At 43.6% G+C, this 15,530-nt stretch overlaps 1 protein-coding gene across 1 annotated transcript in view; it reads left to right on the top strand.

The window, feature by feature from the left end:
* The window catches only part of LOC137095702 (EH domain-containing protein 2-like), a 55,009-nt gene continuing 39,479 nt past the window's right edge, over positions 1-15,530 (top strand). The window contains exon 1 of the mRNA XM_067462502.1: positions 1-1,242. Coding sequence (XP_067318603.1) covers positions 845-1,242 — 398 coding nt within the window. The 5' untranslated portion in view covers positions 1-844. The remainder of the gene's footprint in view (positions 1,243-15,530) is intronic.

Below are 15,530 nucleotides of genomic sequence, written 5' to 3'. Positions count from 1 at the left end.
CCGACTACCCCAACCCTCCCCGTCCCTTCCCAAATAATTTATGTTAATGTATTCTGCTCCCTGCCTCTTGGCAGCCACTCATCCTGACAGCCAAGGTCTCTCCCTGGGAGGAATCCTCTTCAGATGCTCTTTGGGATCCCAGAAGCAGGGAGGGGGTGGAAATTAACAATTTCCACAAACCAACAAGAGGGATTTTCCATCTGAAACTGGCATCTCTCTGTGTGTGTCTTTGTGTCTTTCCCCCTACGCTGCCTTGGCCAGGACTGCACTGTGCGGTGCAGGCTTTCTGCCTCTTCTCATAGCCTTTGGAAGGAGATAGTGACGTCTTTTCTTCAAGGACAGAAGAAACTCAGTGATTCCCAACCTACTTTCTTGGAAACCCACTGGATAAAGTTAATTCTCTGCTTCCAAGACCAGGATTTTGGCAAATAAGCACATTCTGAGACTATCACCAGACGATCCTGCGCTTTCTGTTGAAAGGAATCTCTCTGCTAAGCTTTTGACTTCTTTAAGTGTGTGGACCAACCCACCCAAGGCAAGCCTCTTTGACATAGAAGATCTGCAAAGGCACCACCCAAAGGATCTGCTGTTTAAGTTTATTTTGGGTCCTGAACGGGTTGGAGAGACCCACAAACTCTTTGGATATTCTTTCAACACTCCAATTTGGGTCACTTTTTTTGGACCCTATCAAGGTTTTTAGTTTTGGTCTTTCCAGATCTACTTCTTGGTCAACTTTTAAGTCCAGGCTCATTTCCTCTCTTGTTCTGTTTTCACCACTGATATCTGATTTGAATCTTCATTCCCAGGGAGTTGTCATTGTGCCGTTTTTCTCAGCACAGCCAAGATGTTCAGCTGGATGAAGAAGAACGAGAAGAAGACGCCCGAGGTGATCCGCACGGTCACCGAAGGCCTCAAAGACCTCTACAAGAGGAAGCTGCTCCCAGTGGAGGAATTCTACCGCTTCCATGATTTCCATTCACCAGCCCTGGAAGATGCCGACTTTGACAACAAACCTATGGTGCTGGTGGTGGGCCAGTACTCCACCGGGAAGACCACCTTCATCAAATACCTGCTGGAGCAGGACATCCCTGGGAGTCGCATTGGGCCCGAACCCACCACGGACTCTTTCATCGCTGTGATGCACGGGGAAACGGAGGGGATCATACCAGGCAATGCTCTCATTGTCGACCCCAAGAAGCCTTTCAGAAAACTCAACCCCTTTGGAAACACCTTTCTTAACAGGTAAGCACCCACATTTGGGATATTATTTATTTATTTCCTTCCTTACTTAATGTATTTGTAATTCCCGTCCTTCTCACCTTGCATGGAACTCAGGGTGACTTACAAAAAAGGCACAATTTAATACCACTTTTACATACATAAGATAGAATTATGAGATCTTGTGGCTCATCCAGTCCTACCCCATTCTGCCAAGAAGCAGGAAAATCTCATTCAAAGCACCCCTGACAGATGGCCATCCAGCCTCTGTTTAAAAGCCTCCAAAGAAGGAGCCTCCACCACACTCCAGGGCAGAGAGTTCCACTGCTGAACAGCTCTCACAGTCAGGAAGTTCTTCCTAATGTTCAGAAGGAATCTCCTTTCCTGTAGTTTGAGGACACTGTTCCATGTCCTCAGGCCTGTAGTGATGGGGGGGGGGGGGGGGGTTAGGGATTCAACCCTCTGTCGAAATGTTTCAGATTTTTTTAAAAAAACTGGTTTACTTATGAATTTTAACTGGTTAACCCAATCCCCATGCTAAGTCTATGAGATGCAAAAGATTAAGAGTCCCTCCAGAACTGCAAGGACTATCTCAAGCAAATATTGACAATTTATTCACACTGTCATTACTTGCAGCAATAGCTGATGTAGCGAAGCAACCAAGTTTGGGGGGGGGGTGTTGAATGCTCTCATTAAGGAGGCCAGACTTGGTGGAGGTGGTTGATAGGGACGGAGCTGCAGGCTATTGAAGGCTGCTCTGCCCCCTGCTGTGCTCTTTGCTTCAGTGTGAGCTAGGAGGCAGATTTCAACCCTCCCCTCCCATGAAATTTTCAACCCTCCCCCCCAAATTTCAACCACTCCCGAATTTTTTTTCTGGCTACGGCCCTGCATGTCCTAGACTCCAGGGCAGCAGAAAACAAGCCTGCTCCCTCCTTCTTATTACTCCCCCTCACATCTTGATCCAAGGCCCTCATTATATCTCCTCTCAGCCTTCTCTTCTGCAGGCTAAACACGCCCAGCTCTTTAAGTCGCTCCTCATAGGGCTTGTTCTCCAGAATCTTGATCATTTTAGTTGCCCTCCTCTGTACACATTCCAGCTTGTCAACATCTCTTTTCAATTGTGGTTCCCAGAATTGGACACAGTGTGATTCCAGATGTGGTCTGACCAAGGCAGAATAGAGGGGGAGCATGACTTCCCTGGATCTAGGCACTAGACTCCTATTGAGGCAGGCCAAAATCCTATTGGCTTTTTTAGCTGTCGCATGACATTGTTGGCTCATGTTCACCTTCCTCCCCACGAGGACTCCAAGATCTTTTCCACACATCCTGCTCTCGAGCCAGGCATCGTCCCCCATTCTGTATCTTTGCATTTCATTTTTTCTGCCTAAGTGGAGTATCTTACATTTGTCCCTGTTGAACTTCATTTTGTTAGTTTTGGGCCATCTCTCTAATCTGTTAGAGATTAATATCAATAATTAAAATACATAATCTTAAAAACCAGTTACATTAAAAACCACGTCGTCCAAAGGCATATTCCAGGAACTGTTCCATAAATTGCACTATCCCATAGCCACTTATTGTATTGCAGATCACTTATTTCATTGCAGATCACTGTCCAAAGGCTTGGTCCCACAACCATGTCTTCACTTTCTTTCTGAAGGACAGGAGGGAGGGAACTGGTTTAATTTCACTGGGGAGGGAGTTCCATAGCTGAGGGGCCACCGCTGAGGAGGTCCTGTCTCTCATCCCCACCAACTACATTTGCAAAGGAAGTGGGACCAAGAGCAGGGCCTCCCCAAACGATCTTAATCTCTGAGGTGGATCATAGAAGGAGATGCGTTTGGACAGGTATGCTGGGCGGGACCGTTTAGGTCAGTGTTTCTCAACCTTCCTAATGCCGTGACCCCTTAATACAATTCCTCCTGTTGTGGTGACCCTCAACCATAAAATTATTTTCGTTGCTACTTCAGAACTTCAGAATTTTTGCTACTGCTATGAATCATAATGTATCTGATATGAAGTATTTATTTTCATTCACTGGACCGTCCTCGTCTCCAGGGCAGCAGAAAACAAGCTTTCTCCCTGCTCCCTCACGTATTTATACATGGCCTTCATCATGTCTCCTCTCAGCCTTCTCTCCTGCAGGCTAAACATGCCCAGCTCCTCAAGCCGCTCCTCATAGGGTTTGTTCTCCAGACCTTTGATCCTTTGAGTCACCCTCTTCTGGGCGCATTCCAGCTTGAAGTCAACATCTCCCTTCAATTGTGGTGCCCAGAATTGAACACAATATTCCAGGTGTGGTCAAATAGGGAGGCAGCATGCCTTCCCTGGATCTAGGCACTAGACTCCTATTGATGCAGGCCAACATCCCATTGGCTTTTTAAGCTGCTGCATGACATTGCTGGCTTATGTTCACCTTCCTGTCCACAAAGACTCCAAGATCTTTTTCACACGTACTGCTATCGAGCCAGGCATTGTCCCCCATTCTGTCTCTTTGTATTTCATTTTTTCTGCCTAAGTGGAGTATCTTGCATTTGTCCCTGTTGAACTTCATGTCTGGATAGGGATTTCAAGCCTGTTGTAATCCCTTTCCAGTGTTGATCCAGTGTTGACACCAAATTGGTGTCGAGAGCAGTACGTGTGAAAAAGATCTTGAGTCCTCTCTGCACTTGCATAGCTCAAGCCTGAACAAAAATGTAACCGTATCCAAAAGCCCCAGGCTTGACTATCTCCCTGAGCAATGCCCGACTAATCAGCTTTATGCATCATATTTTACAGTTGACACAGACACATTAACTGATTCCTTGCATGCTCCAACAGTGACCACATGCTTGTGGATTTTAATGGCTTCTCCATGTAGTCTGACATGGTGGTTGTTAGAAATTATGGGAGTTGAAGTCCAAAACAGCAGGTTGGCTCAAGGTGGCTCATGGCAACATTCACACTTGCCTGAAGCGGACAAGAGTTCTTTCTCCCATCCTGGACATTGTTTCACAGATACATGAACCTCACTTGCCTAGTTTCCAACAGACTTCACAACCTCTGAGGGTGTGTGAAACATCAGGAGAGAATAGTTCTGGAACATGGCCATACAGCCCAGAAAACTCACAACAACACAGTGATTCTGGCCATGAAAACCTTTAACAATACTTTGAAAGGAATGTATATAGCAGAAAAGCTATTCATGAGCATGGTTGTGACACCAAGTGTACTTTTTCCTTATGCACACTGTCCAACTGTCTTGATTTGGTAGTGACAATCCCGGTTGGTCTTGGGCCTCCTTCTTTTTGAGTTGCATTGGAAAAGTTCTGGGGGACGCCTGGCTCGAGAGCAGTACATGTGAAAAAGATATTGGAGTCCTCATGGATAGCAATGTGATGTGGCGGCAAAAAAAGCCAATGGGATTTTGGCCTGCATCAATAGGAGCATAGTGTCTAGATTTAGGAAAGTCATGCTCCCCATGCTCTATTCCGCCTTGGTTAGACCACACCTGGAGTATTGTGTCCAGTTCTGGGGACCACAATTGAAGAGAGATATTGACAAGCTGGAATGTGTCCCGAGGAGGGTGACTCAAATGATCAAGGGTCTGGAGAACAAGCCCTATGAGGAGTGGCTTAAAGAGCTGGTAATGTTTAGCCTGAAGAAGAGAAGGCTGAGAGGAGGCATGATAGCCATGTATAAATATGTGAGAGGAAGTCACAGGGAGGAGGGAGCAAGCTTGTTTTCTGCTTCCCTGGAGACTAGGACGCGGAACAATGGCTTCAAAATTCAAGAAACGAGATTCCATCTGAACATGAGTGTAGAGAAATGTTTATTATAGAGTGTTTATTATACTGTATTTAAACTGTATTTATGTACTACATTTATTGCCATGGCCTAGCTGTGAGGGATAGGTTGCCATGGTGACAAGACAAAGCCTCAGAGGAGGTGGGCGGAGCTTAAGGAGGAAAAGGTTTGAAAGTGGCAGTTAAGCTCCAGTCCGGTGGAAGAGACCCGGGGAAGAGGATAGCCAGTTAGGGCTCTGTTGTGAAGCTGTGAGAATTCAGTAGTTCCTAGAATTTGTGAATATTTCTTCAGCAAGAAAGCTGAAAGTGTTACCTTGTTAGATTGCTTAGGTTAAAGGAATCTAACAGAGGGGGTTTTCAGGATTGCCAGTAAGGAAAGACTGGTGATCAGTGGTTTGTTCCGAGTATAGGGCAAACCGTGTGGATATTCACAATAGGGAACTCTGAAGTAGTATAAGCACTTCACTAAAGAAGAAGTTTGTAGAATTGTATCATCAGAAACATGTATCTCAAACCAGCCATTTTGTAGCATCAAGCCTTGTGTCAAGTTCAAATTCTCAAAACTGCAACAATTACGTTCTGTTAACAATAAAACTTGTTCTCTTTATATTTCAAACCTGCCTCCTCGATTACTTTCATGCTTGGTGAATTCCACACTACCAAAGTCACCTCACAACACAACTAAAGATAAACAGAGACCTAAACCAGCGTCTCTAAACATATTGGTGGCAGCTTAATTGATATTTAAAGGAAGGTTCCTCACAGAATATTGGTAGCATTAAAGAAGATTAATACTTCCTCACATAATTTTTGGTGGCATTCTAGTGAGATTAGCGCTGCTTCTTTACATTTCTGTTGACAAGCGGTGGGATTAACGCTTCTTCACATAATTTGGTGGCAGACGACGGGATTCGAGTAACAACTGATCGAGTGCCTTAAGTTTGATTTTAAAATAAGTTGTGAGGTAAAAGTTGCTGAAAAATGGCTACCAGGCGGCAGAGAAAGCTGGCTGAAGAAAGAGAGGGAGACATAGGGGAAAGTTCGGGCTCTGAGGCAGAGACAGAGCCAGTGCCTATGTCAGAAATGGCTTATAAATACAAACTGGAGATGGAGGAAAAACGATTAGAGATGAGACGATTAGAACTAGAGATGGAGGAAAAACAAAGAGAGAGAGAACAGGAGTTAGAATTAAAGAGAATGGAGTTTGAGCTAGAAAAACAAAGATTGACTTTGTCTCAAACATCCAGTGTTGTCCAGGAAGGGAGATCTGGAGTGGATACCCCAGATTTGACAAAGAAATTCCCAAAATTTACCAAAGGAGATGACCCAGAGAAATTCCTTATATCTTTTGAGAGATGTTGTCGAGATTTTGGGTTGGCTAAAGACAAATGGATGATATACCTAAGGCCTCAGATAAAGGAGAAGCTTTTACAGATTTATGGACAGATGCCGGAGGAGTCTTGTAGAGACTATGATCTGTTTAAGAAGCAGGTTCAACAGGAATATAGATTGACTCCTGAATATTATAGATTTAAGTTCAGGACATTGAAGAAAGATAAAACACAAAGTTTTGCTCAGGTGGCCTCTAGATTGTCTCAACTGTTCGATAGTTGGATAAAGACGTCTGAGGTAGAAGATTATCATCAGCTGAGGGAACTTTTGAAATTGGAACAATTTTTCCAATTAGTTCCTTATGAAATTCGTTGGGTGATTCAAGATCGCAAGCCATCCACGATTGTAGAGGCAGCGGGTATGGCAGATCAAATAACAACCTTGAAAGAAGGATTTAAAAGGGAAGATCTGCCAGGGGACAAAAGAACGAACAGGCAGCCATTTTATTCACAACAAAAGCGCCCACAGCAAGAAAAGGGTGCTGACTTAGAAGACACCACCTATAGGAGGCAGAGTGTAATAAGACCAACTGCTCCTGAGGTAAAACGTCGGTGCTATCAATGTGGAAAATTGGATCATATAAAATATCAATGTCCTCTGTTAAGGAATGAGAAAACAACCCTCTTTGTAAATAAAATGAAAGAAACACCAAAGGCAGAACCGGTTACTGTTGCAAAGGAGAGTTCAAGCTCAGAGCCTGGAGAGAAACAATGTTTGTTCATCCTGTCAGGCAGCCCATCTAAGGACTATTTAGAAACCATTTCTATTGATCACAAAGACAGGAAAGGACTCAGAGATACAGGTTCCGAAATATGCATAGTGCATCCCGAAATAATACCTCAGAGATTTCAGCAGCCAACCTCTGAAGTAAGATTAAAAGGCTTAGGTCCTGCGATTCCGACAGCGGTCGTGACTTTGCCAATACAATATGAAGGATGGAAGGGTGTGTGGGATTTTGCAGTCAGTCCTGACATACCATACCAATGTTTAATTGGAAATGATTTGGCTGAGGAGATTAAATACTGTAAGATGGCGTGTGGGGAGAAAAAATGTATCAACAAAAGCCCTGAACAGAAAGCCCTGTGTTTTGCCATCCGACAAGATGGGGATGAGAGCCCAGAAGCCAGTGCTACAGTTGCTAAGGTTGTTGAGAAGACAGGAGGAGTTGAGGAAATTCAACAGGAACAAAGAGCAGAAGAACAACCCTATAGATTTATTGCTGGAGATGGTGTTCCAAATATAAAGTCAGAAGTGTACAGCCAAGAGAGACCATGCAAACGAGGAACAAGCCCTGCAGCAGAGCCGATTCCAGTGGCTGATTATTTGAGAACCAGTGAAGAGAGTATAGAAACAATAGGTCTGGAAAGACAAGTGATAAACTCTGAGGAGAAAGAGGAATCCTTGACCTTAAAAGATGTATTTCCTTCAGCTCCACATAAAGAAATTACCTCAGCCGAACTTTTCGACAAAAACAATAAAATAAAAGTAAAAGAGAAAGCTAAAGGAAAACAAACTCTGGATGTGACAGTAGGAGCTGATGCGAGTTCAGAATATCCAGGGGTCTTCTGTGAAACAAAGATCCATACATCTGAAGAGAAAGTGAACAGAAAAAGAAGATTTGGCCATGTGTCGGAAGAAAGATCTCCTTTATCCTTGAACGGAGAGGAAGGAGAGAGTGGAGGCCGAGCTGATGGACTGTCAGGAGAGCTGATGTACGCAGACTGTAATGGTGGTGATAAAAAGAAAAAGCTGCAATTTCTAGCTTTAGAAGTTTGTCCAGATAGCAGTGATGAGCTTGCCATGAAGAAGGACAATATTCGTGTTCGTTCTTCTAATGACAGTGAATTCTCTTCAGTGCCAAGAAAAGATGCTAGAGGAATTCCAGATTATTCACTACAACCTGATGCTTCATGGAAGCAAGCCATTGTTCAAGCCCTGAAAATCGATGGAAACAGAACTGTTCCTGATAATTGGAAGGTCAGATTAAAAGAAGATACCCCAGCAACAAAAAAGAGAGGAGAAAAGACTTGCAGACATCGTGTGAGGAAGAAAACCATATCTCCAGGTAATCGAAAAGACATCAAGAGACAAAAGAAGAAACCTAAAAAGAAGAAACGAAGAAGTGGAAAAAAGAAGCTAAAAGATCATCATAAAGAGACATTGCTGTAGACAGTTGGTCCAATACAACTGAGGTTGTGTTTGAACCATGGGACATTGGACACTAAGACATCTATGTCAATGATCAAATGTGGGAGTTTAACTATGGTGTGGGCTATTAACAAATTGAGACCATATGTATGGAGAAAAGTTGTGGTATGATATATAGATAAATGTCTTATAAATTAACCAGACTAGGTATAAGGTCAATTATATATGTTAATGAGATAGAAACACATTTGGACAAGGATATCTGATGTTGATATGGAGAATAGATAGAAGATGATCACAGATAGATCTGAATTATATAAAGGTAATGTATATATAATATAGTATAATATAGTATAGTATAATATTAAAAAAATGGTATCCTGTTTTATTATAGACTTATAAAATATAGGATGTTATTACAGTGGTGAACTGTATATGTTTCATACCATAGATATAAGATATAATCCCATTATAATAAAGTGTGGTAGGTATATACGTTTTGCAATAGGCAATAAATATTTACAACTATATATATAAATATAGACATGTTTAGATATATTGTTTATGTATAAATATAAAAATGTGAGACTTGGATACCACATCCATAGATGATATTAGAATTTCGTAGGTTAAAGGTTTGTATATATGTGTAATTGAAATGTATTTAACCCTAATATGTTTTCCTTTCAGAATTGGTGTATATGTATTTATTGTTAAATGATATGTGGGATTATTTTTGCTATTCTAGGATTAAGAAATATGCAAAAATATTTTTCTGGGGGGGAAGGTGTAGAGAAATGTTTATTATAGAGTGTTTATTATACTGTATTTAAACTGTATTTATGTACTACATTTATTGCCATGGCCTAGCTGTGAGGGATAGGTTGCCATGGTGACAAGACAAAGCCTCAGAGGAGGTGGGCGGAGCTTAAGGAGGAAAAGGTTTGAAAGTGGCAGTTAAGCTCCAGTCCGGTGGAAGAGACCCGGGGAAGAGGATAGCCAGTTAGGGCTCTGTTGTGAAGCTGTGAGAATTCAGTAGTTCCTAGAATTTGTGAATATTTCTTCAGCAAGAAAGCTGAAAGTGTTACCTTGTTAGATTGCTTAGGTTAAAGGAATCTAACAGAGGGGGTTTTCAGGATTGCCAGTAAGGAAAGACTGGTGATCAGTGGTTTGTTCCGAGTATAGGGCAAACCGTGTGGATATTCACAATAGGGAACTCTGAAGTAGTATAAGCACTTCACTAAAGAAGAAGTTTGTAGAATTGTATCATCAGAAACATGTATCTCAAACCAGCCATTTTGTAGCATCAAGCCTTGTGTCAAGTTCAAATTCTCAAAACTGCAACAATTACGTTCTGTTAACAATAAAACTTGTTCTCTTTATATTTCAAACCTGCCTCCTCGATTACTTTCATGCTTGGTGAATTCCACACTACCAAAGTCACCTCACAACACAACTAAAGATAAACAGAGACCTAAACCAGCGTCTCTAAACATATTGGTGGCAGCTTAATTGATATTTAAAGGAAGGTTCCTCACAGAATATTGGTAGCATTAAAGAAGATTAATACTTCCTCACATAATTTTTGGTGGCATTCTAGTGAGATTAGCGCTGCTTCTTTACATTTCTGTTGACAAGCGGTGGGATTAACGCATCTTTACAATGAGGAAGAACTTTCTGACTGTGAGAGCCGTTCAGCAGTGGAACTCTCTGCCCCGGAGTGTGGTGGAAGCTCCGTCTTTGGAAGCTTTTAAACAGAGGCTGGATGGCCATCTGTCAGGGGTGCTTTGAATGCAATATTCCTGCTTCTTGGCAGGGGGTTGGACTGGATGGCCCATGAAGTCTCCTCCAACTCTATGATTCTATGAAATGGAGTATCTTGCATTCGTCCCTGTTGAACTTCATGGCTGGATAGGGATTTCAAGCCTGTGTCTTTCCAGTGTTGATTTGACACTCAAGCCACACTTTTTCTGGTGTCTTTGACAGCTCATTTGGAGGTATTTTAGCCAGAAGCAGAAGACGCCAACTGCCTCGATCTGTAGCAAGCTGAGCTTATCTTGCAAGTGGGAGAAAAGCTGCACCAGCTAAAAATTCCCCCGAGTCCCATTTCGATGCACCATAAAAGGAATAGGAAGCCTTGGCTTCATTTCCATCTGGAATTTTCTCCCTGTGTCTGTCTTTCTCCATCTCTTAAAACAACCACCACGAATAGATTCAGAAGAAAATGGTGGCTGTTCTAAGAATCATGCATGCTACCATTTCAAGGCCAATCAAACATAGTCGAAGTACCAAGAACTTAATGCCAGCAGAGATTTGACCCCTGAGGATGTAGATTGAAATTGCATTTTGTCTTTGCTTTGGAGCCTCAAGTGCACAGTGGGTTAAAGCGCTGAGCTGCTGAACTTGCTGACCGAAAGGTTGGCGGCTCGAATCCGGGGAGCGGAGTGAGCTCCCGCTGTTAGCCCCAGCTTCTGCCAACCTAGCAGTTTGAAAACATGCAAATGTGAGTAGATCAATAGGTACGGCTCTGGCGGGAAGGTAACGGCATTCCATGCAGTCATGCCAGGCACATGGCCTTGGAGGTGTCTATAGACAATGCTGGCTCTTCGGCTTAGAAATGAAAATGAGCACCACACCCCAGAGTCGGACACGACTGGACTTAATGTCAGGGGGAAACCTTTACCTTTTTACTTTTACCCTAAAATCGGGACAGTAAATAAAGACGAACACTCAGAAAAGTAGGGGAATTCCAGACAAGAAACAATCAGGGCCAGCTTACACCTCCCAACAAAGGATTCCCCCAGACAGGAAGCAGCCAGGCTTTGAAACTACAAGGCCATTCAATGCTAAACAAGATGGCCAATTGTAATATTCACACTTGCCTCCAACAGGCAAGAGTTCTTTCTCCCACCCTGGACATTATTCCACAGATATATCAACCCCACTAGTTTCCAACAGACCTCACAACCTCTGAGGATGCCTGCCAATAAACAATCAGGGCCAGCTTACACCTCCCAACAAAGGATTCCCCCAGACAGGAAGCAGCCAGGCTTTGAATCTAGAAGGCCATTCAATGCTAAACAAGGTGGTCAGTTGCAACATTCACACTTGCCTCCCAACAGACAAGAGTTCTTTCTCTCACCCTGGACATTATTCCACAGATATATCAACCCCACTAATTTCCAACAGACCTCACAACCTCTGCCATAGATGTGGGCGAAATGTCAGGAGAGAATGCTTCTGGAAAATGTCCAGACTGCCTGGAAAACTCACAGCAATCCAGAAAGGCAAAGTCTTTCTGAATTAACCCTGCAAGAAAGACACAGGATAGGCTTCCAATTTGAAGGCACACAACAACGCTCAATTAGCCAGGTATAAGTAACCATATTTAATTACGAACATGGCACTTGGTGGGGAAAATAGGCTTGAGCATACTAGACGCCATTCCTGTTGTGGGGTCCCACAAAATGCACCTGTTCCCACCCTCCCCGTTCTTTGAGGAGGGGAGAGATGCAGGAGAATGGGGGAGAATGTAAGCCCAGCTCTCTGGAATGCAGCAGGGATTTCCGTGCCAGGATGTCCTGGTAACACCCCATAGCCATCTCCTAGCAGTTGGGAAAGGAATTAGCTTTCCAGATGTGTTGGTTGTTGGAGCCAGGAGGGAGCTGTTCCCACAAGACTGGGGGGAAATGGGGAGGGAAGCTTGAGCTTTGTAAGGGAAGGAATGCACAGAGGAGGGTTGCCAAATGCATTACAGGACTAAGCTCTTGCACCCGTAACACAGCACAATGAAGAAAGAGAAGACGAGAAGGGGAAAAGCTCTCATTGTTGACTTGTGGCAACCCCAAGGGAGTCCTATCACAGGGTCTTTTGGGGCTGAGAGTGTGTGACTTGCTCAGAGTAACCCAGAGGGTCTTCATAACAGAGCGGAGCTTTGGACCCTGGTCTCCAGAGACATAATCCAGTGCACATCTATTTAAAACAGAAATGGAAAATTTACTGGGTTGCTTTGAGTTTTCCAGGCTGTCTGACCATGTTACAGAAGCATTCTCTCCTGAAGTTTTGCCCACATCTATGGCAGGCATTCTCAGAGGTTATGAGGTCTGTTGGAAACTAGGCAAGTGAGGTTTATATAACTATGAAATTATGCCCAGGGTGGGAGAAAGAACTCTTTGCTTGAGGCAAGTGTGAATGTTGCAATTGGCCACCTTGATTAGCATTGAATGGCCTTACAACTTCAAAGCCTTATTTGGGCTTGGCCTCATGTAAGCCGCTCTGAGTCCCCATTGGGGAGATGGTGGCGGGGTAATAAATAAAGATTATTATTATTATTATTATTATTATTATTATTATTATTATTATTAAAACCTGGCTGCTTCCTGCCTGGGGGAATCCTTTGTTGGGAGGTGATTATTTGGCACTGATTGTTTCCTGACTTATATACCTGTGAAATGATGTCCACGGTGGGAGAAAGAACTCTTTGCTTGAGGCAAGTGCAAATGTTGCAACTGGCGACCTTGATTAGCACTGAATAGCCATGCAACTTCAAAGCCTGGCTGCTTCCTGCCTGAGGAAATCCTTTGTTGGGAGGTGATTAGTTGACACTGATTGTTTCCTGGCTTATATACCTGTGAAATGATGTCCAGGGTGAGAGAAAAAACTCTTTGCTTGAGGCAAGTGCGAATGTTGCAATTGGCCACCTGATTAGCACTAAATAGCCTTGCAGCTTCAAAGCCCGGCTGCTTCCTGCCTGGAGGAATCCTTTGTTGGCGGGTGATTATTTGGCACTGATTGTTTCCTGGCTTATATACCTGTGAAATGATGTCCAGGGTGAGAGAAAAAACTCTTTGCTTGAGACAAGTGCGAATGTTGCAATTGGCCACCTGATTAGCACTAAATAGCCTTGCAGCTTCAAAGCCCGGCTGCTTCCTGCCTGGAGGAATCCTTTGTTGGCGGGTGATTATTTGGCACTGATTGTTTCCTGGCTTATATACCTGTGAAATGATGTCCAGGGTGAGAGAAAAAACTCTTTGCTTGAGACAAGTGCGAATGTTGCAATTGGCCACCTGATTAGCACTAAATAGCCTTGCAGCTTCAAAGCCCGGCTGCTTCCTGCCTGGAGGAATCCTTTGTTGGCGGGTGATTATTTGGCACTGATTGTTTCCTGGCTTATATACCTGTGAAATGATGTCCAGGGTGGGAGAAAGAACTCTTTGCTTGAGACAAGTGCAAATGTTTCAATTGGCCACCTTGATTAGCACTAAATAGCCTTGCAGCTTCAAAGCCTGGCTGATTCCTGCCTGGGGGAATCCTTTGTTGGGAGGTGATTAGTTGGCACTGATTGTTTCCTGGCTTATATGACTGTGAAATGATGTCCAGAGTGGGAGAAAGAACTCTTTGTTTGAGGCAAGTGCGAATGTTGTAATTGGCCACCTTGATTAGCACTAAGCTTTACAGCTACAAAGCCTGGCTGATTCCTGCCTGGGGGAATCCTTTGTTGGGAGGTGATTAGTTGGCACTGATTGTTTCCTGGCTTATATGACTGTGAAATGATGTCCAGGGTGGAAGAAAGAACTCTTTGTTTGAGGCAAGTGCGAATGTTGTAATTGGCCACCTTGATTAGCACTAAGCTTTACAGCTACAAAGCCTGGCTGATTCCTGCCTGGGGGAATCCTTTGTTGGGAGGTGATTAGTTGGCACTGATTGTTTCCTGGCTTATATGACTGTGAAATGATGTCCAGAGTGGGAGAAAGAACTCTTTGTTTGAGGCAAGTGCGAATGTTGTAATTGGCCACCTTGATTAGCACTAAGCTTTACAGCTACAAAGCCTGGCTGATTCCTGCCTGGGGGAATCCTTTGTTGGGAGGTGATTAGTTGGCACTGATTGTTTCCTGGCTTATATGACTGTGAAATGATGTCCAGAGTGGGAGAAAGAACTCTTTGTTTGAGGCAAGTGCGAATGTTGTAATTGGCCACCTTGATTAGCACTAAGCTTTACAGCTACAAAGCCTGGCTGCTTCCTGCCTGGGGGAATCCTTTGTTGGCAGGTGATTAGTTGGCACTGATTGTTTCCTGGCTTATATACCCGTGAAATGATGTCCAGAGTGGGAGAAAGAATGCTTTGTTTGAGGCAAGTGCGAATGTTGCAACTGGCCATCTTGATTAGCATTGAATGGCCTTGCAACTTCAAAGCCTGGCTGTTTCCTGCCTGGGTGAACCCTTTGTAAGTCCAAGCATGTGGACAATTTCAACAGAAAGGAGGAAACCATGAAAAGGAACAAAATCTGGCTACCAGTATTAAAAAAACTCTAAAATCAGGATAGTAAATAAAAAGAAACACTCAAAAAACAGTGGAATGCCAGCCAGGAAACAATCAGGGCCAGCTAACACCTCCCAACAAAGAATTTCACCAGTCAGGAAGCAGGCAGGCTTTGAAGAATTTTTGGGTTGTATGCCCATGTTCCAGAATCATGAGTCGCCTTCGGGCTGAGAAAGGCGGTATATAAATATGGTAAATAAATCAATAAATTATCTCCTGACGTTTCACCCACATCTATGGCAGGCATCCCCAGAGGTTGGGAGGTCTGTTGGAAACTAGGCAAGTGGAGTTTATATATCTGTGGAATATCAGGAAAGAATCAGGGCCAGCTAACACCTCCCAACAAAGGATCCCCCAAGCAGTAACCAACCAGGTTTTGAAGCTGCAAGGCTATTCAATGCTAATTAAGGTGGTCAATTGCAACATTCATACTTGCCTCCAACAGATAAGAGTTCTTTCTCCCACGCTGGACATTCCACAGATATATAAACCCCACTTGCCTAGTTTCCAACAGATCCCACAACCTCTGAGGTTTCCAGCCAAAGATGTGGGTGAAATGTCAGGAGAGAATGCTTCTGGAACATCACCATACAACAACCCAGTGATTCCGGCCATGAAAGCCTTCGAGAACACAGAAAACACACTGTTTTTTTCCCAGGCTGCAGCTC

Source organism: Anolis sagrei, chromosome Y (assembly GCF_037176765.1).
Source record: "Anolis sagrei isolate rAnoSag1 chromosome Y, rAnoSag1.mat, whole genome shotgun sequence".
Taxonomy (NCBI): Eukaryota; Metazoa; Chordata; class Lepidosauria; order Squamata; family Dactyloidae; genus Anolis; species Anolis sagrei.
Note: the sequence above shows the minus strand (reverse complement) of the source record. Positions and strands in the feature narration are given on the sequence as shown.